This window comes from Salvelinus namaycush, chromosome 14, assembly GCF_016432855.1.
Source record: "Salvelinus namaycush isolate Seneca chromosome 14, SaNama_1.0, whole genome shotgun sequence".
Classification (NCBI taxonomy): Eukaryota; Metazoa; Chordata; class Actinopteri; order Salmoniformes; family Salmonidae; genus Salvelinus; species Salvelinus namaycush.
This window is the reverse complement of record NC_052320.1, coordinates 25,871,838-25,898,572: the sequence shown is the minus strand read 5'-3', so window position 1 is coordinate 25,898,572 and position 26,735 is coordinate 25,871,838. Positions and strand designations below refer to the sequence as shown.

General features: G+C 40.9%; 1 protein-coding gene across 1 annotated transcript; it reads right to left on the bottom strand.

Moving 5' to 3' along the window:
• Window positions 1-18,491: 18,491 nt before the first annotated feature.
• On the bottom strand, window positions 18,492-26,329 carry LOC120058913 (calcium/calmodulin-dependent protein kinase type 1B-like). Its single transcript, XM_039007662.1, has 11 exons — window positions 26,253-26,329; window positions 25,805-25,936; window positions 25,646-25,720; window positions 25,396-25,534; window positions 24,987-25,110; window positions 24,809-24,884; window positions 24,600-24,712; window positions 24,306-24,384; window positions 23,483-23,570; window positions 21,830-21,932; window positions 18,492-18,803 (listed from the first exon to the last, which is right to left on the bottom strand). The coding sequence occupies exons 1-10, from the start codon at window positions 26,327-26,329 to the stop codon at window positions 21,831-21,833; spliced, it is 1,005 nt and encodes a 334-aa protein (XP_038863590.1). The 3' UTR covers window positions 18,492-18,803; window position 21,830.
• Between the last annotated feature and the right edge of the window lie 406 nt (window positions 26,330-26,735).

Here is a 26,735-nt window from a genome sequence, read left to right as displayed (position 1 = left end):
TTTCTCTCTTCTCATATTTTATGTGGTTAATTTGTCATCTACACACTGATTTGAAAATGCAATTCATTCTGGTTCTCTTGAAAGCCCTAATACTCACTTAATTTGCCTGAATAGGGAACATGTAAGTACAGTATGCATGACTATAGATTCTTGATTGTGTTTTGTTGCTCAGGCAGGATACACTGGTTTTGAGTTTTCTAAGGGATTTAGGGGAAGAATATCCAAATGTACACTACCGTTCAAAAGTTTGGGGTCACTTAGAAATGTCCTTGTTTTTGAAAGAAAAGCAAATTTTTTGGCCATTAAAATAACATCAAATTGATCAGAAATACAGTGTAGACATTGTTAATGTTGTAAATGACTATTGTAGCTGGAAACGGCTGTTTTTTTAATGGAATATCTACATAGGCATATAGAGGCCCATTATCAGCAACCATCACTCCTGTGTTCCAATGGCACGTTGTGTTAGCTAATCCAAGTTTATCATTTTAAAAGGCTAATTGATAATTAGAAAACCCTTTTGCAATTATGTTAGCACAGCTGGAAACTGTTGTTCTGATTAAAGAAGCAATAAAACTGGCCTTCTTTAGACTAGTTGAGTATCTGGAGCATCAGCATTTGTGGGTTCGATTACAGGCTCAAAATGGCCAGAAACAAATAACTTTCTTCTGAAACCCCGGTGCACAACTGAGCAAGAGGACAAGTACATTAGAGTGTCTAGTTTGAGAAACAAACGTTTCACAAGTCCTCAACTGGCAGCGTCATTAAATAGTACCCACAAAACACCAGTTTCATCGTCAACAGTGATGAGGCGACTCCGGGATGGGGCTGGGGAGTGTGGAGTTCTTTGTTTCTGGCCATTTTGAGCCTGTAATTGAACCCTCAAATGCTGATGCTCCACATACTCAACTAGTCTAAAGAAGGCCAGTTTTATTGTTTCTTTAATCAGAACAACAGTTTTCAGCTGTGCTAACATAATTGCAAAAGGGTGATAAAATGATAAACTTGGATTAGCTAACACAACGTGCCATTGGAACACAGGAGTGATAGCTGCTGATAATGGGCCTCTGTACGCCTATGTAGATATTCCATAAAAAATCAGCCGTTTCCAGCTACAATAGTAATTTACAACATTAACAATGTCTACACTGTATTTCGGATCAATTTCATGTTATTTTAATGGCCCAAAAATGTGCTTTTCTTTCAAAAACAAGGCCATTTCTTAGTGACCCCAAACTTTTGAACGGTAGCGTATGTGAACACCAATAGCTACTGTTCTATGAATTCTTGTAATGGTGACCTTGGGGAACACACAAAGAGCATACAGACAGTACCATCTGTAGTGTGGGGGAACAAAACACCATTCAAAGTGCAAAGTTAGGCAAACTGTTGCACCATGGTCAACTTATGCATTATAGCTCAAAGATGTCTAACATGGTCACCGAACTACATTTTAAATCCAAATAAAAACCACAAAATAGCACATCACATAATATGTCCCTATGAATAAACTGAAAAATGACCCAATGCAACCATGCCTTAACAGAGAAATCTATCCACCCAATTTAAATCTACAAACTTATAAACAGATCAGAAAAAGCCATGTTTAAATCTGTAAAACAGTTTATGAGATGTATTGCATTTCGCATAGCCCATGATGGAAGCTTTAAACATATGGCATAACTACAATTATGAAATATAAGTGGCATTACTGGCATAGCTTTGACATAATCAGGGCATCAGTTGTTAAAACTGCTTATAAGTGCTTATAACCTCACTCTTAAATCCTTATTACACTTATGAGAGTGAAATCAACGCCCCGAACAGTACCTTAGAGTAATGTCTCTATAATAAGTCTAGAGGGCATTCATACAGCACACCACCCATCAAAGTCCTATTTATCTCCTCACTACACCAGTGTCATGCCCAGACACACTGGCTTGCTCTCTGAAATTACATTCCTAATCTCTCCCACTGCCATGCCATGGCCCAAAACCCTGACTAATTGGGATAAAATTGAATTCATCATCACCCTTGCCTGTCTGAAATCTGAGTCTGAAATATTAGATAATGATGTAGATTGCTCATGAATACAGGTTTAGCTAAATCAAACTTAATTTTAATACACTTTATCAATAATGGTCGTCGTTCCTGAGATAATGATGAACCACCTGTCTTTATCAGAGGCTTATTCTGTCTAATGTCCGGGGACTTGAGGGAACCTGGCCAAAATGTTGGCCAAAATGTTATGTACCCTGGTTCATCAAGAACAATCAGTTTTTTTATTTATTTTTATTTATTTATTTTTTAAATAAATTTTACCCCCTTTTCTCCCCAATTTTCGTGGTATCCAATCGCTAGTAATTACTATCTTGTCTCATCGCTACAACTCCCGTACGGGCTCGGGAGAGACGAAGGTCGAAAGTCATGCGTCCTCCGAAGCACAACCCAACCAAGCCGCACTGCTTCTTAACACAGCGCGCCTCCAACCCGGAAGCCAGCCGCACCAATGTGTCGGAGGAAACACCGTGCACCCGCCCCCCTTGGTTAGCGCGCACTGCGCCCGGCCCGCCACAGGAGTCGCTGGAGCGCGATGAGACAAGGATATCCCTACCGGCCAAACCCTCCCTAACCCGGACGACGCTAGGCCAATTGTGCGTCGCCCCACGGACCCCCCGGTCGCGGCCGGCTGCGACAGAGCCTGGGCGCAAACCCAGAGACTCTGGTGGCACAGCTAGCGCTGCGATGCAGTGCCCTAGACCACTGCGCCACCCGGGAGGCAGAACAATCAGTTTTTGCTGATGAACGTGAAATCCAGACAAGGTGACAGATCAATATCAATACTGGCAGACTGTCTGTCTACAAAAAAACTTGTATCATTATGGAACAGCCCAGCGTTTCCAATAAAATACTCCACACTCCCCAGCCCCTTCCTTCTCTCCTGACTCAATGTCAACTGCCTTCCCTGGTCCCTTAAAGCTGATTTTTACACCACGGCAGGATTTCCATAATCGCTTTATCCATGTGATGTGATCGGCCTCTCACACAAAGAGGAAGACATTAGCCTCAATTTGAACTGCCACGGATTTGCCAAACAGAGGGTTCTGTTTGCCACTGATAAGGGAGGAAAGGTTTGGCAGGACTCTGACTGAAGGGTTGGGAAGAGTGGTGAAATGCCAAGCAAGACAACCAACTTACATTTTCTATTGGCAATCAATAGTTCTTCTGAAGGATCAGTCTGTTTTGATAAATTATTTTGAGAGTTTGGATATTTCCTCATGGAAAAATCTGTCTATGAAATTCAGTAATTTGATCTAGCATTCCAACAGGATCCAATAGGTTGTGTGTGCAATAAACACACACAGACAAGTTTAGACAACCCAATGAGATACATGTGTGAGTGCAAGCAGACATATTGGATGTGAAATCAAACACATGTTCTAAAACACTGAGCTACTGTAAATAACCAATTTGTCCTTCCAGTAGGCTGATAAAGAAACAGATCCTGTCGACTCGTCGACTCACTGTTACTGTACCAGAACTCACAAGAGACCACCTGGACGAGAGATCTGTAGAAAAACAACTTGGTGTCAGTCTAGATTTTTTTGTGGGACAATTACACACATACAGAGTACTGTTTTCACATGGTAAAAAGCAATAATGGATGCTTCTGCTGTCTCCGTAACGTCCCAAACATCTGGCCACAGAAGTGGGCAGTGAAGCGCTGGAGAGAAAGAGGAGGGGCTGCATGTCTGAAAAGGCTGCCTGGCTGTCGGCTGCAGCAGTGTGGAGAGGAGAGGAGGCTGGGAGGTGGAACCAGCCCGGGAGACGGACGTCTGACAGGTGTTTGGGCTCTTACCTGACCCAAGCCACATTGGGCATTGTCATCAAACGTCAAGAACAAACAAAAACGTGGACATTTTAATGATTAGGCCTCTGCATTTTGGGGGAGGGAATTACCCGTCTTAATTAAAATGAGTTATACCAGATGGGAGGCAGATTGCATTATGGAAATGAGCCAAATTAGCTGTAAACACAGTTCTGGTAACAGTGTGGAACTTACAATAGCTAACATGTATCCATGTGTGTGTGCCAGAGAGGACATCTCCATCCCGAGGTATCTGTGACACCATTAGGGTCATTTGCATATTTTAAAATGATTACATAGTAGGCTTTTGAACACTATGCTTTCGATTAAAAAACACATATTGGTGTTAGTATGTTAGTAGGAACATAGACTTGTGTTGGGTCTCAAATAGTGCAGCCTACACACACACACACACACACACGTACACACGTACACACACACACACACACACACACACACACACACACACACACACACACACACACACACACACACACACACACACACACACACACACACACACACACACACACACACACAACACACACACACACACACACACACACACACACAGGCATGACCTCACACCTATTCCATGCAGGCTGGATGATGTGTTGAGGTGCTACCCGTCTGGCTTCTCCCTTGTTAGCAGCACTATAATCCAGGTCACCCTGTGTTCCCAAGGACCTGCCATCCCAGATCTCCATCATTCCCATGTCAGTTGATTAAAAACCTCCTCCATGAGTTATTTATTCACTGCATTAGCCATGGCTCTCATACAGAAGTGTGTGCACATTTAAAATAATCTTTCCGACAGTTACTCTGTTATTGGTCAGCGAGACATCAGCGGTACCCAATCAGGGTTCTACCTCAATTTCTCTGCTTGGAACATCTTGACAACACAGTAAAGTGCCCTTTACAGCCCATTTAAAATTGTTTAATATATAATTGCTTTGGTGCACACTAAATAGCTTCCACATGAGTGCTCCTAACCAGGATTTCATAGGGTGATGGAAAGGCAAGAGCTGCTTTATTACTTTATGCCCATTGATGTTTTATATGGGCAACACCAGACAGACCAGAGAGGAGTGAGCTTTACACAGCCTTATATTTGTGCCTTTAAAGTGGAATTTCACCCTGGGGGAATCTGGGCTTGTTGTCATCATATCTGAGGCATTTCTAGGACAGTGAGCTCTGTTTCACACGTAATTGCCCAGGAGGAAGGCAGGTCAGGGCTTTGCGTGTTGAATGATACACCCTATGACGTCTTCCGGTGTATTGATGGGGGTGGGGGGGAAGGGGGATATTGATATAGCCCTGCTTTGTGGCATTTTGCGAAGGCTCTATGTTATACTGATCACTCTATACGTTTTTGTGGGTGTAGATATGGTTGTCCTTGTTCGATAGAGCCATTAGACGTTTTTTTGAAAAGGAGGCAGACACTAACAATCCTTTGGGCAAAACTAAAAGAACTGACCAGACACAATGGCTTCGAGTGATTTCTCACATCAGCACGAATTCGACGATGGAGCATCTATTAGCTACATGGAGACATTCAACCACACATATTTCAACCGGCATAGAGAGAAGTGAATTCGAAACAAAGAGTTGGATTCAGATAACGTTAGAAGCTCAGCTACAGCCGACGTGTCACGCCCTGACCTTAGAGATCCTTATTATTCTCTATGTTTGGTTAGGTCAGGGTGTGACTCGGGTGGGAAAGTCTATGTTTTCTATTTCTTTGTTTTTGGCCGTGTGTGTTTCCCAATCAGAGGCAGCTGTCTATCGTTGACTCTGATTGGGGATCATATATAAGTTGTCATTTTCCTTTTGAGTTTTGTGGGATCTTGTTTTCTGTTTAGTGTCTGTACCTGACAGAACTGTGCGCTTTCGTTTTCACTTTGGTTATTTTTGTTTGAGTGTTTTTTGAAAATAAAATCATGAACACTTTCCACGCTGTGCTTTGGTCCACTCCTTTCGACGAGAGCCGTTATACGACGCCAGCATCAAGAGGGCAGATGACAAATACGGTGCCTAGCTGAGTTATTTTTCCTGGATGCTACCTAGCTAGTTAGCTAACTTAATTTATCTACTGAAACCCATATTGTGTATTGCTGGCTAACATACACTATATGACCATAAGTATTTAGACACCTGCTCATAACATCTCATTCCAAAATCATGGGCATTAGGATTTGGTCCTCCTTCGCTGCTATAACAGCCTCCACTCTTCTGGGAAGGCTTTACACTAGATGTTGGAACATTGCTGCGGGGACTTGCTTCCATTCAGCCACAAGAGCATTAGTGAGGTCGGACACTGATGTTGGGTGATTAGGCCTGGCTCGCAGTTGGCGTTCCAATTCATCTCAAATGTGTTCGATGGGGTTGAGGTCAGGGCTCTGTGCAGGCCAGTCAAGTTCTTCTACACAGGTCTCGACAAACCACTTTTGTATAGACCTCGCTTTGTGCACGGGGGCACTTGTCATGTTGAAACAAGAAAGGGCCTTCCCCAAACTGTTGCGACAAAGTTGGAAGCACAGAATCATCTAGAAGGTCATTGCATACTGTAGCGTTAAGATTTCCCTTCACTGGAACTAAGGGGCCGAGCCTAAGCCATGAAAAACAGCCCCAGACCATTATTCCGCCTCCACCAAACTTTACAGTTGGCACTATGCAATTGCGCATGTAGCATTCTCCTGGCATCCGCCAAACCCAGGTTCATCCGTTGGACTGCCAGATGGTGAAGCATGATTCATCACTCCAGAGAACGCGTTTCCACTGCTCCAGAGTCCAATGGCAGCAAGCTTTACACCACTCCAGCCAACTCTTGGCATTGCGCATGTTGATCTTAGGCTTGTTTGCGGCTGCTCAGCCATGGAAACCCATTTATGAAGCTCCCAACGAACAGTTATTGTGCTGATGCTGCTTCCAGATGCAGTTTGGAACTCGCTAGCAAGTGTTGCAACCGATTTTTGCACGATACACGCTTCAGCACTCGGCGCTCCTGTTCTGTGAGCTTCTGTGGCCTACCACGTCGTGGCTGAGCCGTTGTTCCTCCTAGATGTTTCCACTTCACAATAACAGCACTTGCAGTTGACCGGGGAAGCTCTAACAGGGCAGAAATTTGATGAACTGACTTGTTGGAAAGGTGGCATCCTATGACAGTGCCACGTGAACGTCTCTGAGCTCTTTCCATTCTACTGTCGAGGTTTGTCTATGGAGATTGCATGGCTGTGTGCTCGATTTTATACACCTATCAACAACGGGTGTGGCAGAAATATTTGAAGGGGTGTCCACATACTTTTGTATATAGTGTAATACTGTGTTACAGTGGGAGGGAAATATAAAAAAAATATGTTTGCTAATTTAGCTAGGAATGTAGCTAGCTAGGTAGATAGTTAGCTAAACAACAACCGGTAGCCATATCTACGACAAAAAAAATAGAAAAGGTTTTACAATCTGAGTTCTTTTGTATCTCGATTGTAAAATATGTCGATATGGCTAACTACTTAACAGCGAGCTACAATGCTACAACCAGTCACCTAGGATTACCAGCAAACGTTTGCACATGACTGGAGTTGACTAGCCTGGAGTTGGCTAGCTAGTTCGCCTGGCGCCTGATAACTTGTTATGTGCCACGCCTCGCATTTGTAAACTGTTAACAAACATCAACAACTGTAAATAATAAGCTAGCTATGTAACATAATTGGCGAGGGTTGACATTGGTTATGATTATGACTTTGGATTCATTTCGATCTCACAAAATGATAGGCATGATGCAAGATAGGATTCCCAACAAATAACAAGTATTAAATATTCAGCAAGCTAGTTAGCTACATTTACTAGCAGAAAGTGAGGAGAAACAATAATATTTACTGTTGTAAATCTCTAAAACTGAAGCTGGTTTTATTATAAAAATATTTGCTTAAGCATGTCTGATAGACATGGCTGTAGGTAGATACTGTCTGCCTACCTACCTAGGCTCATTTGTATGGTTTGGTCACTGTGCAAAGGTTGAGGGTTATACAATATTTCTTTCTATTAGGCTAGATATTGTTGTAAATCTAATCTCTGTGCCTGTGCACATGTATGCATGTTCAACTAGTCTACCCTAATGTTGATGTTACGCTGGCACAGTTCAACTGTTGTACAAACTGTACAATAGACTATCATTTTATTTGTTTTTAGTCTTACATACAATATCGTGTGGCGCCTGGTCGTCTTCCTGGAGTGGATTCTAGACACAGAAACAGAATTCCTTTGCCTGCGCGTGTCAAATCAAATCAAACTGTATTTGTCACATGCGCCAAATACAACAAGTGTAGACCTTACCGTGAAATGCTTACTTACAAGCCCTTAATTAACCAACAGTGCAGTTCAAGAAGAGTTAAGAAAATATTTACCAAATAAACTAAAGTAAAAAATAATAAAAAGTAACACAATAAAATAACAATATACAGGGGGTACCGGTACCGAGTCAGTGTGTGGGGGTACAGGTTAGTTGAGGTAATTGGTACATGTAGATAGGGGTGAAGTGACTATGCATAGATAATAAACAGCGAGTAGCAGCAGTATACAAAACAAATGGGGGGGGGGTCAATGTAACAGAACTGTATTCCTCTCGAGGGATTAGACATTATGCTGGATATCAAACAGATGACTCATGAGGAGCTGAATGGCAGTTTGATCATGACAACACTCCTCCCGCAGCTTTACAAGTATTCTCTGAACATACTGTATGTTTCTTTGTGAATGGCAATTTCATAATGACCACCTCTCCCATCATCTGCTGATCACCAGTTCTCTTAGCTACAGATTGTTACACCAGATAATGTGATTTAACCAAAGATGTTTGATATCCATTACTGGACATTACAAGATAGGTACTGTTTGGTGAAGTACAGAGAATATTGGACCAACCTTAGCGGTGCTGTCTTCGTCCTTGAAACAGGAGTCTCATAAAATGTCTGTTACCAGTTGCAGGGGGTCAGTTTGGATTTGGAAAATTCTCCGTTATTAAAATAAATACTTTTTTTGCTCCATAAAGTAATCCAACAATATGTGCACCGCCATCGTTTCAAGTCTTCTCACTCATTGATCGAGACAGGTCGCTGTCATCATGACATGCAGCACTTTGGGGTGGACACCCACCTGTCTCAATCAATGAGAGAAGATTTGAAATAGACAAGATGACGGCAAAAATCTTTGGGCAAATCACATTATCTGGTGTAACAATCTGTAACTACAGTTCTCTGCACTTGTTTGTCTCTACACCTGAGACACACTCGGACATACTGAACTGTACTACACTGTTTTTTGTATGTTACCTTTACCATATAGCCGTGTTGAATACCCAGTTCTCTTGAGTTAGCATTAAATAGTGTACACTCTCCTTTATTTCAGATTTTGATAAATAAACAAACATTCTTTGGATATCTGAATGTCTAGCGTCTGTTTGATGCTACAGAGCCCTGTCCAGCTTATATAAATATCTTCTGTGAATCCATAAGATCAGACAAATTTCGAAGATTGATAGAAAATATCCATATTTATTTTATGGTGGTTCTACATCAGGGCTCTCCAACCCTGTTCCTGGAGAGCTACCTTCCTGTAGGTTTTCACTCCAACCCTAATCTAGCCCACCTGATTCTAATAATTAGCTGGTTGATAAACAGAACCAGGTTAGTTACAACTGGGGCTGATGCGAAAACTTACAGGAGGGTTGAACTCCAGGAACTATGATTGGAGACCCCTGTTCTACATGGTCTTATGCTGAGCCACACTGGCTGTGTTTACACAGGCAGCCCAATTCTGATATTTTTTCCATTAATTGGTCTTAAACACATCAAATCTTTTTCAGAACTGATCTGATTGGCCAAAAGACCAATTAGTGAAAAATATATCAGAATTGCGCTGCCTGTGTAAACGCAGCCATTAACCGGCTTCGGTACACTGGCAATGGTGGGCTGGGGAAGCTGAGATTCTTTGTGCTTATGGCGATGGGCTTGTCCTGTCTGCAGTGAAGGGCCAGCTGGATAAGACTCTGCCCGAAAGTGCCATAGGGCTTCTTATCCACCAACTGTTTGGTCCTCTTGCAGAAGTTACTGGTACTGCACATCTCGACCAGCCAAACCCTCCCCTAACTCTGACGACGCTGGGCCAATTGTGAGTCGCCCGTTCACGGCTGGCACGGGTCTCGAACCAGCATCTGTAGAAACGCAGTTTACACTGCGACTCAGTGTCTTAGACCGCTGCGCCACTCGGGAAGTTCCAGCAACAAAGTTTTTAATACTTATCAATTGCCTTGCACAAAGTATCAAAATACTAAAATACTACACAGGACTCCTAAAGAATTTCATATAAATGTTAATTGTATTTTTTGATCACAGAAACAATGAGAAAATATGGAAAAATAAATAATGAAATGTTAATTATATAAAGCAGCCCGTGTAATCATCTGCCAGAGAGTAGCCCCAATCGGCCCGAACCCCAAGTAATACATTTGGGCCAGATAACTCTCACCAGAATCGGCCCGAGCCCAAAGTAATATATACATTTGGGCCAGATAACTCTCACCGGAATCGGCCCGAGCTCAATCCCCGCATCCTAGCCATAAGTAATACTGCCAAAGGTGGCCCAGACTCGGGCCACATGATGTCGGCCGAGTCTAACTCTCAGCCGAGTGCGCCGACTCTCAGCCGGAATAGGCCTAGATCCACTGTGCTAGCTGGGGAAGGTCAGTCAATACGGAACATTTCAAGAACTTTGGAAGTTTCTTCAAGTGCACTTGCAAAAACCATCAAGCACTATGAGGAAACTGGCTCTCATGAGGACCGCCACAGGAATGGAAGACCCAGAGTTACCTCTGCTGCAGAGGATAAGTTCATTAGAGTTACCAGCCTCAGAAATTGCAGCCCAAATAAATGCTTCACAGAGTTCAAGTAACAGACACAAATCAACATCAACTGTTCAGAGGAGACTGTGTGAATCAGGCCTTCATGGTCAGAATTGCTGCAAAGAAACCACTACTAAAGGACACCAATAAGAAGAAGAGACTTGCTTGGGCCAAGAAACACAAGCAATGGCCATTAGACCGGTGGAAATCTGTCCTTTGGTCTGGAGTCCAAATTGGAGATTTTTGGTACCAACCGCCATGTCTTTGTGAGACGCGGTGTGGGTGAATGGATAATCTCCGCATGTGTATTTCCCACTGTAAAGCATGGAGGAGGAGGTGTTATGGTGTGGGGGTGCTTTGCTGGTGACACTATCTGTGATTTATTTAGAGTTCAAGGCACACTTAACCAACATGGCTACCACAGCATTCTGCAGCGATACGCCATCCCATCTGGTTTGGGCTTAGTGGGACTATCATTTGTTTTTCAACAGGACAATGACCCAACACACCTCCAGGCTCTGTAAGGGCTATTTTACCAATAAGGGGAGTGATGGAGTGCTGCATCAGATGACCTGGCCTCCATAATCCCCTGACCTCAACCAAATTGAGATGGTTTGGAATGAGTCGGACCGCAGAGTGAAGGAAAAGCAGCCAACAAGTGCTCAGCATATGTGGGAACTCCTTCAAGACTGTTGGAAAAGCATTCCAGGTGAAGCTGGTTGACAGAAAGCCAAGAGTGTGCAAAGCTGTCATCAAGGCAAAGGGTGGCTATTTGAAGAATCTGAAATATAAAATATTTTTAGGTACTACATGATTCCAAATGTGTTATTTCATAGTTTTGATGTCTCACTATTATTCTACAATGTAGAAAATAGTACAAATAAAGAAAAACCGCTGAATGAGTAGGTGTTCTAAAACTTTTGATTGGCAGTGTGTGCATATATATATATATATGAGTAGGTGTTCTAAAAGTAAAAGCAATGAGTAGGTGTTCTAAAACCTTTGACCGGTAGTGTGTATAATGAATATGTATATAATGAATAGTATATATATATGTATACACACTACCGGTCAAAAGTTTTAGAACACCTACTCATTGCTTTTACTTTTAGAACACCTACTCATATATATATATATATATATACACACACACACATTTTTTAAAAAGTATTTTCCTTTATTATTTTCCACTAACTCTATCACCCCTCCCCTAATTGGAGTAAACTAATGAAAAACAACACTTAGGCTTCTACTTCCAGCTTCCACATACTATATACATTTTACCATCACAATTTATTTTACAATAATAATATTTTGTTGTTTTTACTCATATCCTTCCGCTACCCTCGAACCCTCCCATCTATTTCTGAAGACCATCCAGTTTGATTTCTATTTGTCATATATTTTTAACTGTGCTGTTTCACAAAATTTCTGAACCTATATACATTTTACAGACACAGTATATTCTACATTAGTTATCTTGTTGTTATTAGTCCCGCCCTTCAGCTCCACGCAACCCCTCCCATCTATAACACCATCCTTTGGATTGCTATTTGACATACATTTTTCAACTGTGCTGTGATGTTTCACAACAGTTCTGAACCTTTCTATTCTCATAGTTTCTACAGATTGTAAATTAAATATAAAACATTTTGCTAAAAGTATTAGTATATTATTGATCGATTGATTATGACTTTTCAAATCACCCAGCAGCGCTATCTGCAGAGTAAGCTCCAGGTAAATGTTGCAATTCTTCAGCCATTGCTGGACCTGTGACCAAAAAAAGCTACACATGGACAGTACTAAAACAAATGATCCAATGACTCTGTCTCTTTGCAGCAAAATCTGCAGAGCTGGGATGGTTGTATCCCCGATCTATATAACATTATATTGGTTGCAAGAATTTGATATAATAATTTAAATAGAAACATTCTTAAATTTGAACCTGGTATCGTTTTGCGTAATACTTCATAAACCATGTTCCATGGAATCGCTACATCGAAAATCTCTTTTAAACTATTTTACAATCTATATGGTACGTCTGTCAATTTTTTTGTCCTTAAATTAAACTGGTATACTTTTATATTTATCACATTTTTCTGTAATCAATTTTGATATTTAATGTGGGGCCGACAGACAAGATCCTTACTTTCTCCTCCTTCCTCTTGCCTCTTCCATTTTTGCGGTATTGCTGTAATTAGTTGGTTGTAATTTTGGGTAGAGCAGACATTTCCGTATATTTTTTGTTAGCTGCATGTGTGACAATTCCACCAGTCCTATTCATGATATCATTTACAAAGATTATACCTTTTTTTATATATAATGTTTTTTTGTTTTTTTTAATCAATTATTATATTTGAGTTTAACCACAATTTTTTTGTTGTATTATTTGTTCTGTCTTTTCTGGTGGATTTAATTGAAGTTGCAACCAACTTTCTATGGTTTGTTTTAAAAATAGCAATATTTTGGAGATTATTTCATTTTCAAATAACCGAAAGTGAGAGGTTGTAATCTGGATAAAGGGAAAAAGTCCATTCTTGAACATGGTGTGAGAAATTCTTACTAATCTGATAGAGAACCAGTTCGGATTTGAGTATAACTTTTGTATGATTGATGCCTTTAGTGAGAGGTCTAATGCTTTAATTTTTCATAATTTCTGCCCTCCGAATTCAAATTCATTATATAAATAGGCCCGTTTAATTTTGTCTGGCTTGCCTAAATAAAATGGAATATGTTTTGCTCATATAATGTTTTAAAACAGGTCTCTTGATGTAGGCAAGACCTAAGCAAATAGGTAATCTGGGATATGACTAAAGTTCATGTCTTTGTATTGGGGTTTGAGAATCTGCAGAGAGAATAATGAGGTGGTTGTGTCATTACTGTTGTAGTCTTGATTTTAGACCTTTCAGTGTCTCTTGCTGGTTTCTGTCCCACAATCTTGTTGTACTCCATAACAGCAAGGTGTGTCCGCTCCCTCATGCTTGTGTATCCCAAAAAAAAACACTTTGGGGTATTTTTCAGCAGGGCACTGTAGAATGACTCCAGATAACCTGAGTTTTACAAAAATAAAAGATAAAAAGGGAAGAGGGGTAGACTAAATTGATTACATGGTCTGGAAGGTACTCTGTGGTCCTCAGGCTACCTCTAACCACCTGTAACCCCATAACGCAAACACAAACCATACAAACACTACCCAATTCATGATTATACCATGCTTCCTTTAAATTGAGCTATCTTAGCTTATAATATTTTGGCCAACCTACCTTCACCTTGTGCAGAGCTAGGGGTGGCAAGCGCATGTTGGTGGAATCAGATTCTGTATAAAAATACACAATTTAACCACCCCACTAATTGTATTGATCTCTAGTAGACTGGCTAGCTAAGCATACCTTACATGGACATTTCAACATTGTCAGCTTGCTGTTAGCTAACTAGCATCACGAAATTGGCAGCAAGATTGCTAGCTGGCTGAGAACCAACTAACCAACCATAGACGACTTATACACATTCACGAACAGCGAGTTAGTTAGCTATATCGACAATTCTATTTTTACTAAGGAAGTGTTTTCTAGACAAGGGTGGAATAGATGGCCACCAAATTGAGATACTCTTAATTTGGTAACATGTTCTATCTTTGACTGACGTTAGCTAACAATGTAATGGTTTTCTTCCTGGGATGAAGGAGAGGACCAAAACGCAGCGCGGCTAGTGTTCAACATAATTTAATAAAGAATATGTGAACACTACAAACAACAAAACAATAAATGTGAAAACCGAAAACAGTCCTATCTGGTGCAGAACACAAAGACAGAAGACAACCACCCACAATCCCCAACACAAAACAAGCCACCTATATATGATTCTCAATCAGGGACAACGATTGACAGCTGCCTCTGATTGAGAACCATATTAGGCTGAACACAGAAACAGACAAACTAGACACACAACATAGAATGCCCACCCAGCTCACGTCCTGACCAACACTAAAACAAGCACAACACATAAGAACTCTGGTCAGGACGTTACAAACAAACTTGTTTACTCTGCTGAAGGTAGCTACCAGTCTAGCAGTGACTGCCATGGCATAGGCGAAACTGATTGACAGTGTGTATCCCAAACGATAGATACATGATTTAGCTGTACAGGACTGTAACGTTAGCCAGCTAGCTAACTTACCCAACTAGGCTAGGAAGTTAAAACCTCTACAGGATCGGTGTCCCCCCCCCCCCGTAGGCTAATGTGATTAGCAAGAGGTTGTAAGTAACATGAACATTTCCCAGGACATAGACATATCTGATATGGGCAGAAAGCTTAAATTCTTGTTAATCTAACTGCACTGTCCAATTAACAGTAGCTATTACAGTGAAAGAATACCCTGCTATTGTTGGAGGAGAATACACAATCATGTATTAATAAACCAATTATGCACTTTTGGGAAGTCTTGACACAACATTTTGAACATATATGCAATGGTTCATTGGATCAGTCTAAAACTTTGCACATGCACTGCTGCCATCAAGTGGCCAAAATCTAAATTGCGCCTGGGCTGGAATAATACATTATGACCTTTCCCTTGTATTTCAAAATGATGGTACAAATGAAAAAATACAAAAAACACATTTTTTTCTTTGTATTATCTTTTACCAGATCTAATGTGTTTTATTCTTTTACTCTTGGTATCAAGAATTTGCATATGCTTGCTTCAGGTTCTGAGCTACAGGCAGTTAGATTTGGGTATGTCATTTTAATTTAAAAAAAGGGCCGGATCAACTTGTTTGGGAAAGGGGGCAGCATTTTCACTTTTGGGTGAATAGCATGCCCAGAGTGAACTGCCTCCTACTCAGTCCCAGATGCTAATATATGCATATTGTTATTAGTATTGGATAGAAAACACTCTGAAGTTTCTAAAATTGTTTGAATGATGTCTGTGAGTATAACAGAACTCATATGGCAGGCAAAAACCTGAGAAGAAATCCAAACAGTTAGTGGGAAATCTGAGGTTTGTAGTTTTTGAACTCACCCCTATCGAATACACAGTGGGATATGGGTTATTTTTCACTTCCTAAGGCTTCCACTAGATGTCAACCGTCTTTAGAACGTGGTTTCAGGCTGCTCATGTGAAGGGGGGCCGGATGGGAGCTGTTTTACTAAGTGGTCTGCCTACAGCCTCGTTCTCAGTCATGCGCTTTCACTTGAGAGGTTGCTCTCGTTCCAGTGCATTTCTACAGACAATGGAATTCTCTGGATGGAACATTATTGAACTTTTATGATAAAAACATCCTAAAGATTGATTCTATACTTAGTTTGACAAGTTTCTTCGACCTGTAATATAATTTTTTGAACGTTTCGTCCGAATGGACTAGAACGCGCTTTTGGATTGTTTACCAAACGCCCTAACAAAAGAAGCTATTGGACATAAATGGACATAAATGATGGACATTATCGAACAAAACTAGCATTTATTGTGGAACTGCGATTCCTGGGAGTGCATTCTGATGAAGATCATCAAAGGTAAGTGAATATTTATATATAAATAATATGAATAATGTTGACTACCCAACATGGAGGATATTTCTCTGGCTGGTTTGGGCTCTGAGCGCCGTTCTCAGATTATGCTTTTTCCGTAAAGTTTTTTTGAAATCTGACACAGCGGTTGCATTAAGGAGAAGTGTATCTAAAGTTTCATGTATAATTGCTGTATTTTCATCAACATTTATTATGAGTATTTCTGTGAATTATTGTGGCTCTCTGCAATATCACTGCATGTTTTGGAACTACTGAATCTAACAAGCCAATGTAAAATAAGATTTTGGGATATAAATATGAACTTTACCGAACAAAACATACATGTATTGTGTAACATGCAGTCCTATGAGTGTCATCTGATGAAGATCATCAAAGGTTAGGGATTCATTTTATCTCTATTTGTGCTTTTTGTGACTCCTCTCTTTGGCGGGAAAAATGGCTGGGTTTATCTGTGACTTGGTGGTGACCTAACATAATCGTTTGTGGAGCTTTCGCTGTAAAGCATTTTTGAAATCAGACACTGTGGCTGGATTAACGAGAATTTTATCTTTAAAATGGTGCCTAATACTTGTATGTTTGAGAAATTTGATTTATGAGATTTCTGTTGATTTGTATTTGGCGCTCTGTAATTTAATTGGCTGTTGGCGAGTCCTAGACAGGTTTTAAGAGGCTAGCTAACGTTAGGTTACCTCTAATTGAGAATCTTCTGTTTTGTTGTGAAGGGTAAAAAAAATAGATGGTATCACATCACTTCTCAGCTGTCATCGAAATGGATTCCCAATCAGTTCAGCCTGAAATTCCCTCAGATAATCTTTGGTCACCGCATCATTCTTGATAGTCGCAAACCACTGGCAGAATCGGGGGAAATCTCTGGTAGGTAAAATGGTGAAAGATTTTCACACTTGTTTGTAATTAGCACAGCCAGGCACAGAACACAACACGGGCATGATGACTAACACTGAAAAACAAATGTTTTCAAAACAATCTTGCCTAGAAAGTTCTGAGATTTCTGTGTGCTGGTTGTTCGAAGTAAACAACGTCATTATTCAAGTTTGTGGGCATGGCCCCTCTACCTAGCGAGCGGTTTCAGCATTCGCTTTGAATGCCGGACTTTGTGGTTCGCTATGAGCAGACAAATACACAGGTATTTGAAACGTCACCATTATAGCAGTGAAATTAAAATGTGCCAATTTTAGCTTGTGGTTTGAATAATTGTGATGTTTATGTTAAAAACGTAATGTTGTTAGTATAGTAATGACTATATTCTGTGGCAGAGGCAGGGTGAAATTCCCCCTTAACTCTTTCCAGGCATTGTTCTAATGAAAAGAGAACTGCTCCATGTTCAAGGGCACTCTGACGCATTCTGACCCAAATGTAAGATATTATGGGTTCTTAGGTCACTAGGACACATATGGCTGCCTCTCTCTCACACACATACAGCGGAGTGCTTTCTAGGAGCTGTCTCATTAGTTTAGGGTAAGCATGGTTTGTTTCTCCTGTCAAAGGCAATATGTATTCTGCCCCTATCCCACATTGTTGTTTTAAAGGCCCAGTGCAGTCAAAAAAACGTATTTTATATACATTTCCACACTATGAGGTTGGAATAATACTGTGAAATTGTGAAAAGTATGATAATGCCCTTTTAGTGTAAGAGCTGTTTGAAAAGACCACCTGACATTTCAGTGGGATGGAGTTTTGGCCTGCCTGGTGACATCACCAGGTGGTAAATTTGTTAATAGACCAATAAGAACGAGAATTCCAAACTTCTCTGCCAATAACAGCTAGTTTTCAGTTTTCCCCTCCCCACTTAGACCACGCCCAGACAGTCCTAGCAAAATTCCTGCTTGAGAAATTGCTCTTTGCTAAGAAGCTATTTTTGTTTATTTTTAAGCATTTTAATTGAAACAATCACAGTAAGGTACTTAATTGTTAATCAGAAATCAGATTTGATATTGAGATAAAAACAGCTGCATTGAACCTTTCATTTGGGGTTCGTCATTTTCAATGCTGCAGATTTAGTCAATTTCATTTGTTCTTATTCTTCCCAAGACAATCAAGAATGCTAATGACTGTGTCAAACTCAACAAGAGGGTGATCATAGATCAAACTAGGAGGAAAAAATAGTGTTTTCTAACATTTTTATTGGTGAAGAATACAAGGGTCTATAGAGACTTAATAACGTTCAAGAAAACATGTTTATATCCATGCATGGTCAACAGGTACTAAGCCTATATGGATTTATGAACAAAATTACACTTGATGAGTCAAATTAGTCTTATTGCTGAAGTGTATGGGGCCCAACCAGAGTCTGAGCAATGTTTAGATGACAGACAACAAAAATAAGAACTTAAGCTTGATTAAGAGTGCTCTCTGCTGGCAGAAAGAAAGTTTCACACTGTATTTTCTTTTTATCACATACAGAGACGCTTGAGAGCAGAAATGACCACTCAGACTGGTCTGTCACAGGATTCTTCTCGGTAATTTCTCTTCTACCCATGGATTAAAGGTCACAACCTAAACCAAGGGAAAAGAAACACAGGTTACTGTAGCTACTGTGACCATTGTCTGTTAGCTGCGGGATTGTGATACTGAGCTATTTATGCTATTCAAATCAAATTGTATTAGTCACATTTTCCGAATACAACAGGTGCAGACCTTACAGTGAAATGCTTACTTATGAGCCCTTAACCAACAATGCAGTTTAAAAAAAAAAAAAAACACACAAAAAAAACCAAGTAATTAAAGAGCAGCAGTAAAATAACAATAGTGAGACTACAGTATATACAGGAGGGTACAGGTACCGTGTCAATGTGTGGGGGCACCGGTTAATTGAGGTAATATGCACATGTGGGTAGAGTTATTAAAGGGACTATGCATAGGTGATAACAACAGAAAGTAGCAGCGGTGTAAAAGAGGGGGAGGGGGGGCAATGCAAATAGTCTGGGTAGCCATTTGATTAGGTGTTCAGGAGTCTTATGGCTTGGGGGTAGAAGCTGTTTAGAAGCCTCTTGGACCTAGACTTGGCGCTCCGGTACTGCTTGCTGTGCGGTAGCAGAGAGAACAGTCTATGACTAGGGTGGCTGGAGTCTTTGACAATTTGTAGGGCCTCCCTCTGACACCGCCTGGTATAGAGGTCCTGGAATGCAGGGAGCTTGGCCCCAGTGATGTACTGGGCCGTTCGCACTACCCTCTGTAGTGCCTTGCGGTTGGAGGCCGAGCAGTTTCCATACCAGGCAGTGATGCAACCAGTTAGGATGCTCGCGATGGTGCAGCTGTAGAACCTTTTGAGGATCTGAAGACCCATGCCAAATCTTTTCAGTGCCCTCTTCACGACTGTCTTGGTTTGCTTGGACCATGTTAGTTTGTTGGTGATGTGGACACCAAGGAACTTGAAACTCTCAACGATGAGCTTGAAACTCTCAACGATGAGAAAGTCACTGCAGCCTCGTCGATGAGAATGGAGGTGTGCTCGGTCCTCTTTTTCCTGTAGTCCACAATAATCTCCTTTGTCTTGATCACGTTGAAGGAGAGGTTGTTGTCCTGGCACCACACGGCCAGGTCTCTGACCTCCTCCCTATAGACTTTCTCATCGTTGTTGGTGATCAGGCCTACTTGTACCACTGTTGTGTCATCGGCAAATTTAATGATGGTGTTGGAGTCATGCCTGGCCATGCAGTCTTGAGTGAACAGGGAGTACAGGAGGGCACTGAGCACACACCCCTGAGGGGCCCCACTGTTGAGGATCAGCGTGGCAGATGTGTTGTTACCTACCCTTACCTTCTGGGGGCGGCCCATCAGGAAGTCCAGGATCCAGTTGCAGAGGGAGAGGTTGAAAATGTCAGTGAAGACACTTGCCAGTTGGTCAGCGCATGCTCGCAGTACACGTCCTGGTAATCCATCTGGCCCTGTGGCCTTGTGAATGTTGACCTGTTTAAGCTGCGGAGAGCGTGATCACACAGTCTTCCAGGAACAGCTGGTGCTCTCGTGCATGTTTTAGTGCCATTTGCCTCGAAGCGAGCATAGAAGTAGTTTAGCTCGTCTGGTAGGCCCGTGTCACTGGGCAGCTCTCGGCTGTGCTTCCCTTTGTAGTCTGTAATGGTTTGCAAGCCCTGCCACATCCAACGAGCATCAGAGCCGGTGTAGTACGATTCAATCTTAGTCCTGTATTGAAGGTTTACCTGTTTGATGGTTCGTCGGAGGGCATAGCGGGATTTCTTATAAGCTTCCGGGTTAGAGTCCCGCTCCTTGAAATCGGCAGCTCTAGCCTTTAGCTCAGTGCGGATGTTGCCTGTAATCCATGGCTTCTGGTTGGGGTATGTACGTACAGTCACTGTGGGGACGACGTCATCGATGCACTTATTGATTAAGCCAATGACTTATGCGGTGTACTCCTCAATGCCATCGGAGGAATCCCTGAACATATTCCAGTCTGTGCTAGCAAAACAGTTCTGGTTCATCTGACCACTTTTTTATTGATCTAGTTACTGGTGCTTCCTGCTTTAATTTTTGCTTGTAAGCAGGAATCAGGAGGATAGAATTATGGTCAGATTTGCCAAATGGAGGGCGAGGGAGAGCTTTGTATGTGTCTCTGTGTGTGGAGTAAAGGTGTTCCAGAGTTTTTTTTCTCTCTGGCTGCACATTTACCATGCTGATAAAAATTTGGTAAAACGGATTTAAGTTTCCCTGCATTAAAGTTCCCGGGCTACTAGGAGCGCTGCCTCTGGGTGAGCGTTTTCTTGTTTGCTTATGGCGGAATACAGCTCATTCAATGTTGTCTTAGTGCCAGGCTCTGACTGTGGTGGTATGTAAACAGCTACAAAAAATATAGATGAATACTGTCTAGGTAGATAGTGTGGTCTACAGCTTATCATGAGATACTCTACCTCAGGCGAGCAAGAGCTCGAGACTTCCTTAGATATCATGCACCAGCTGTTATTTACAAAAATACATAGTCCGCCGCCCCTTGTCTTACCAGACGCCGCTGTTCTATCCTGCCGGTACAGCGTATAACCAGCCAGCTGTATGTTGATACTGTCATCGTTCAGCCACGACTCCGTGAAGCATAAGATGTTACAGTTGTGAATGTCCCGTTGGTAGTTTAATCTTGCGCGTAGGTCTTCTATTTTATTCTCCAAAGATTGCACGTTTGCTAGAAGAATGGAAGGAAGTGGAGGTTTATTCGATCGCCTACGAATTCTCAGAAGGCAGCTCGACCTCTGGCCCCTTTTTCTCAACCTCCGCTTCACGCAAATCACAGGGATCTGGGCCTGTTCCCGAAAAAGCAGTATATCGTTCTCATCAGGCACGTCAGACTCGTTAAAGGAAAAAAAGGATTCTGACAGTCCGTGGTGAGTAATCACAGTCCTGATGTCCAGAAGGTATTTTCGGTCATAAGAGACGCTAGCGGCAACATTATGTACAAAATAAGTAAAAAAATAAGTAACAAAAAACGCAAATAAACTAACCAAAAAACACAACCAGTTGGGGACACGTAAAATGTCTGCCTTCTTCTCCGGTGCCATTATTATTTCATCCCTCACCTTACAGTGTAGCCTTGGTCTCTGCCTTATCCTTAGCCTCCTCCTCTACTACTAGATTCTTCTTACTGAGGTGCCGCACCACCATCGTGGCATTGAATGCCCTCTGAAAACATATAATCCACAGGTACAAAAGTGTGCTTTTAGAAAAAGTACATTTTGCCATTATATCACAGTGACAAAGTCACATGTTTCTAGTAGGTGACAAAAACGTACCTCTACCATAGACTACTTAAACTGGTACAACACTTCCACTCAAAAATAACTAACTGAAAGAACAGGCTGAGCCACGCATCCAATATAATTTCCCAGTGTGGCTTGCTTTGTTGAGGAAATTGTAGCGTTACCACCCATGACTGTATTTGTTAGCGAAATGGTTGTTGAATTTGTTCATTTTCAGTCTCGTGGCCTTCACCAAGTGAGTTCCTAGGTGTATGTTATCATTAAAATTAAGCTCTATGACAATACGTTTACATATCTCATTAGGAAACTCATGGTTTACAGGCCACACCAGGCCTGCAAGTAGGGTTGCAATATTCCCCTAACTAGAAATCCTGGTTGAATCATTTCTTGCTTATTCCCTCTGTTTTCCATGAATCTTCCAACTGTGATTTCTGGAAAACATGTGAAATGTGGGAATGTTACCAGAATTTTGCTATCCTACCTACAAGTCACATTATGCTGGCTTGTAAAGTGATATGTAATTCCTATTTGAATCCAGACAGATTTTGGATATCCAACAGCTGGCATTTTTATTCACCCGCAACCTGCATTCTTTATGACTGCCAGAGTTAGGAACATTTTTCTCTTGTATTATTGACTGTACGTTTGTTTATCCCATGTGTAACTCTGTGTTCTTGTTTTTGTCACACTACTTTGCTTTATCTTGGCCAGGTCGCAGTTGTAAATGAGAACTTGTTCTCAACTGGCCTACCTGGTTAAATAAAGGTGAAATAAAATTAAAAATTAAAAACATTGTGTGGAGACTACTTACGCCATTTAAACTGGAACAAACATTTCAATAACAGGTGCAAAAAATCTAACTAACTGATTGGATTAGTTTAGAAAAATGTATGTTATTTATCTTTATGTAGCATAAGACTAATCAATCAATTAATGTATACGCAAAAACAAAGATATTACAAACTATTCAAAAATAATCTACCTGCAGTAGAGCATGCTGGCAAATATGATAATGATTATGGTACAAATGTGGCTTTTTGGGTACCACCCCAGTGACAAAGCTGTTAGTATCCTCGGAAACAGAAATGTACCTTCACATCGTATCCCTTTTTTGGAGAACGAGAGTATAATTATTGTACATTTATATTCAAAATATTGGGTACAAAAATGTACCACCAGACACTTTATCCACATATGTACCCTAAAATTTACTAAGAGGTACCATGTGAGATCATTATGTGTACCTCTGAAGGCACATTGTGTATTTTGATATTTTTGTTCCCCAGGGAACAATATTGTACACTAACTGCACCCTTATTTCTAAGAGTGTAGTGCATTCCTGCACACAGAATAATTGATTTACATAAGTCAGTGTAACTGGGCATATATCCAGATTCTAGTTTTATGGGAGATATTGTATTGTGGAAGATGATTTGGACATTTTAAACAGTGCCCAGGCAGGACTAATCTTACCTTCCACTGGCTCTTAGCAAAGTTCTTCTGGATCTGCTTACTGACGGATCCATGAATGTTCTTCTCCAGAGCGGCTCCTCCTGATATCCTGATTCAACAACACACACAGCACCAATCAACAAGCCATCAATACCATTATCATATAACTTTGGAGTCATTAGCCCGCTATGCAAAAACTGGTTGAATCAACGTTGTTTCCACATCATTTCAACAACCAAAATTCTATGTTATGACGTTGAATCAGCATGGAAAACTGATTGGATTTGAAAAAAGTCATCAACGTAAGGGAAGTTTGTATTTTTTTCACCCAACTTTTAACCTAAATCCAATGACATGGTGACATGTTTTGTTGATTTCACGTTAGTTGACAACCACACCTCAACCAAATGTAAATCAAAACTAGACATTGAACTGACATCTGTGCCCAGTGGGATGCTATGTGTACCGTATACTACATGTGATATAGTAACAGACCTACAGGATGCTTTTCATCGAAATCCTAAAGGAAACATAAAGTGATATGCAATCAATATAGATCAAGAAAATTATTATATTTTGAGCAGAAAGAATCTATTGTATGTTTGGATTAAAGTGATCTATGTTTAAAACTCAACTGCCATGGACATTACGATAGGCTATAGAAGTATAGAAATACTTGAAAATATCCCTATTTATCAAAGTACCCATTCATTGTGTTGTATAGAACATCTCATTATTTTCTTCAACTGACCCAAGACATGCACACTGATAGTACTGAGAATGTGTACTAAACGTGTTATAGAAAAGAATACACACAAAGCTCCTAATCTTTTTTTAAACTCACCAAAGATGCTTCAAGGCCTGCTCACAATTGTACCTCTTCTCTGGTTCTTTCTGCAACATGTGCGGAATGAAATCTTTTGCTGAACGGAAAAATGTGGAGAGAGAAGCAGCATTCAGGAGGACATACAATTTCAAGACAAAAGAAAGTTAAATTAAAAGCACATTGAAAGAAAGAAAAATAAGTAATTATTGCCAAGACAGTGATAACGTTGTGTGTCAAATATGTGTGAGATGTGATGTAATGAACTAATACAGGCTAGCTAAAAGGATCTCATAGACCAAGGTCATACTTTACCTGAATTAGAGATTTCATCCCAATACGGGGAGTCAAACTCATATTCAGCCTTTATGATCTGCCTGTACATATGTGACTCACTCTCGTCATAAAACGGAGGGTAGCCACAGAGTCTGGAACGTAAAAAATAAATCCTTTTAGCACAACATAACTTTTCACTTGTCTGTATTAAGTCAACTGTGAGGAATTAACCATTACCATACACTCACAGTATATAGGTGATCACCCCCAGAGCCCATAGGTCCACTTCTTTGCCATATGATTTCTGCTGCAGAAGCTCTGGTGCTGCACACAAAATGAAAGAGAAGGTTAATGTATGAGGCTCAAACTGCTTTAATTCTACATGATGAGGGTTCAGAAGTGATGTATGTACTTGGGGATCCTCACCCACATAAGCAGGGGTTCCACATGCTGTGGTGAGCACCCCCTGCTCCTCCATCTTGGACAGGCCAAAGTCACTGATGACAATCTTGGAATCTTCCGACGGAGTCTGATACAGTAGGTTCTCAGGCTGGAATGATAACAATAGAAGGCCTAAAATAATTGACAATTAAGCTGTATCTAATAATCACTTGAACACTTCTACCAAACAATAAGAAAATCACATGAGAGTGTTGATCCCAATTATATTGAGCACATTGACCATCTATCTACCTTAAACTGTGAACTCTCAGATCCATTCTATTCTCTTTTATGTTGATATACTTGGGGGACATAACAGTAATCCTACTGTAATCCTACGATGCTGTTTATAGTGAGGTTAAGTGTTTTCCTAACAGCTAGTGGACAGTTGTACCTTCAGGTCCCTGTGCACGATGCCCAGCTGGTGGAGGTATTGGACTGCCTCCAGAACCTGTTGTATGACACGGCTGGCATCCCTCTCAGTGTAACTCCCCTTCTCCAGAATACGGTCCAGCAACTCGCCTCCTGTAACACTGTGGTAACAAGCCTTCAATTGCGTTGTAAAATATAAGCAACGAAATAATCAACAATTCATCTTGGATTAGATCATTTCAGGGTATCTAAATTAAAATTCCACCACCCACAGAGTCATAACCAGATAAAGCTTTGTAGATGTCTCGAAGGTCTCCTCCAATGCCACAATGTTGGGATGGTTGATTCTGAAGGGGAAACAATGGATACACTCTGAACCATTGATTTCTTGTCTATTTTGTATTAGCTAAAAGTGCAGATGTGACACTAACCTGCGTAGCACTGCTATCTCATTCTCCAACATGCCTTCTTTGCCCTTTAGCGCCCTCTTGTGGATACACTTGACTGCTACAAGTTTCAGGGAGCGGCGGTGCTGAGCCACGTACACCACGGAGAATGATCCCCTGAAACACGCCCACATCATATTAGTAACCATTCATACAGGCTTTCGTTCTCATTGCTTTATTTTGGGATAATAATTACTCAGTCACCCGATGAATTGCGATGGCTTCCCCCTCTGACAACTCCGGGGGCCTCTGCTAGAGAATTGTAATACTTCATAATGGGAAGAATGTGCCAGTATTTCAGTCAGCATCAAGGCATCAAGGTAATGGCTCTCACAGAATGGTATGGCTCTCACACCAAGTAAAGAGCCTTATATCTGTGTGGAAACGGCATGCAGATCTAATCCTATGTGGCAAAAATATAACAGACACTCACTCTCCTATCTTCTCTCTCAGATCATACACTGCTGTGATGTCCTCTGCTTTCTTCCTGAATTCCTTCCCCAGAGGCATCTTCAATAGGCTTTATGCAATGGGAAAATAGAAAAATGTAATGTCTCCTTTATTTGAGCAGAAATAACTAATTCACCATTCAAAGGAAAAGCAATAAGGTTATTCACCCAATCCAATTACACTGGTTAGTTATTTGGCAAAAAATAACTCTAGGGTCTGAACATCTTTATTATTAGGTTAAGAGTAGCCTTTATTTTATATTCTAATGTGTGTAACTTCCCAAATCTTACTTTTAAAAGGTGTTCAAATGAAATAGCCATCATAAGATAGGTCTGGAAGTAATCTGAATCATCTTTATATTGCTTTGAAGGTTTCTGAAGTTTCCGTCACTTTCCATCGAATGGTCATGTTCCGTGCCAAATATGTCTGTACAAGGACTTCACTATTATATATATATGTCTGTACA

Excerpts from the sequence above, each read along its gene's own strand:
- LOC120058913 (XM_039007662.1), bottom strand. The coding sequence starts at position 26,329 with ATGCCTCTGGGGAAGGAATTCAGGAAGAAAGCAGAGGACATCACAGCA. Across the intron at positions 25,937-26,252 it reads CTGAGAGAGAAGATAGGAGA|GGGATCATTCTCCGTGGTGT; the intron begins GTGAGTGTCTGT and ends GGCGTGTTTCAG. Across the intron at positions 24,385-24,599 it reads GGATGAAATCTCTAATTCAG|CAAAAGATTTCATTCCGCAC; the intron begins GTAAAGTATGAC and ends TTTTCCGTTCAG.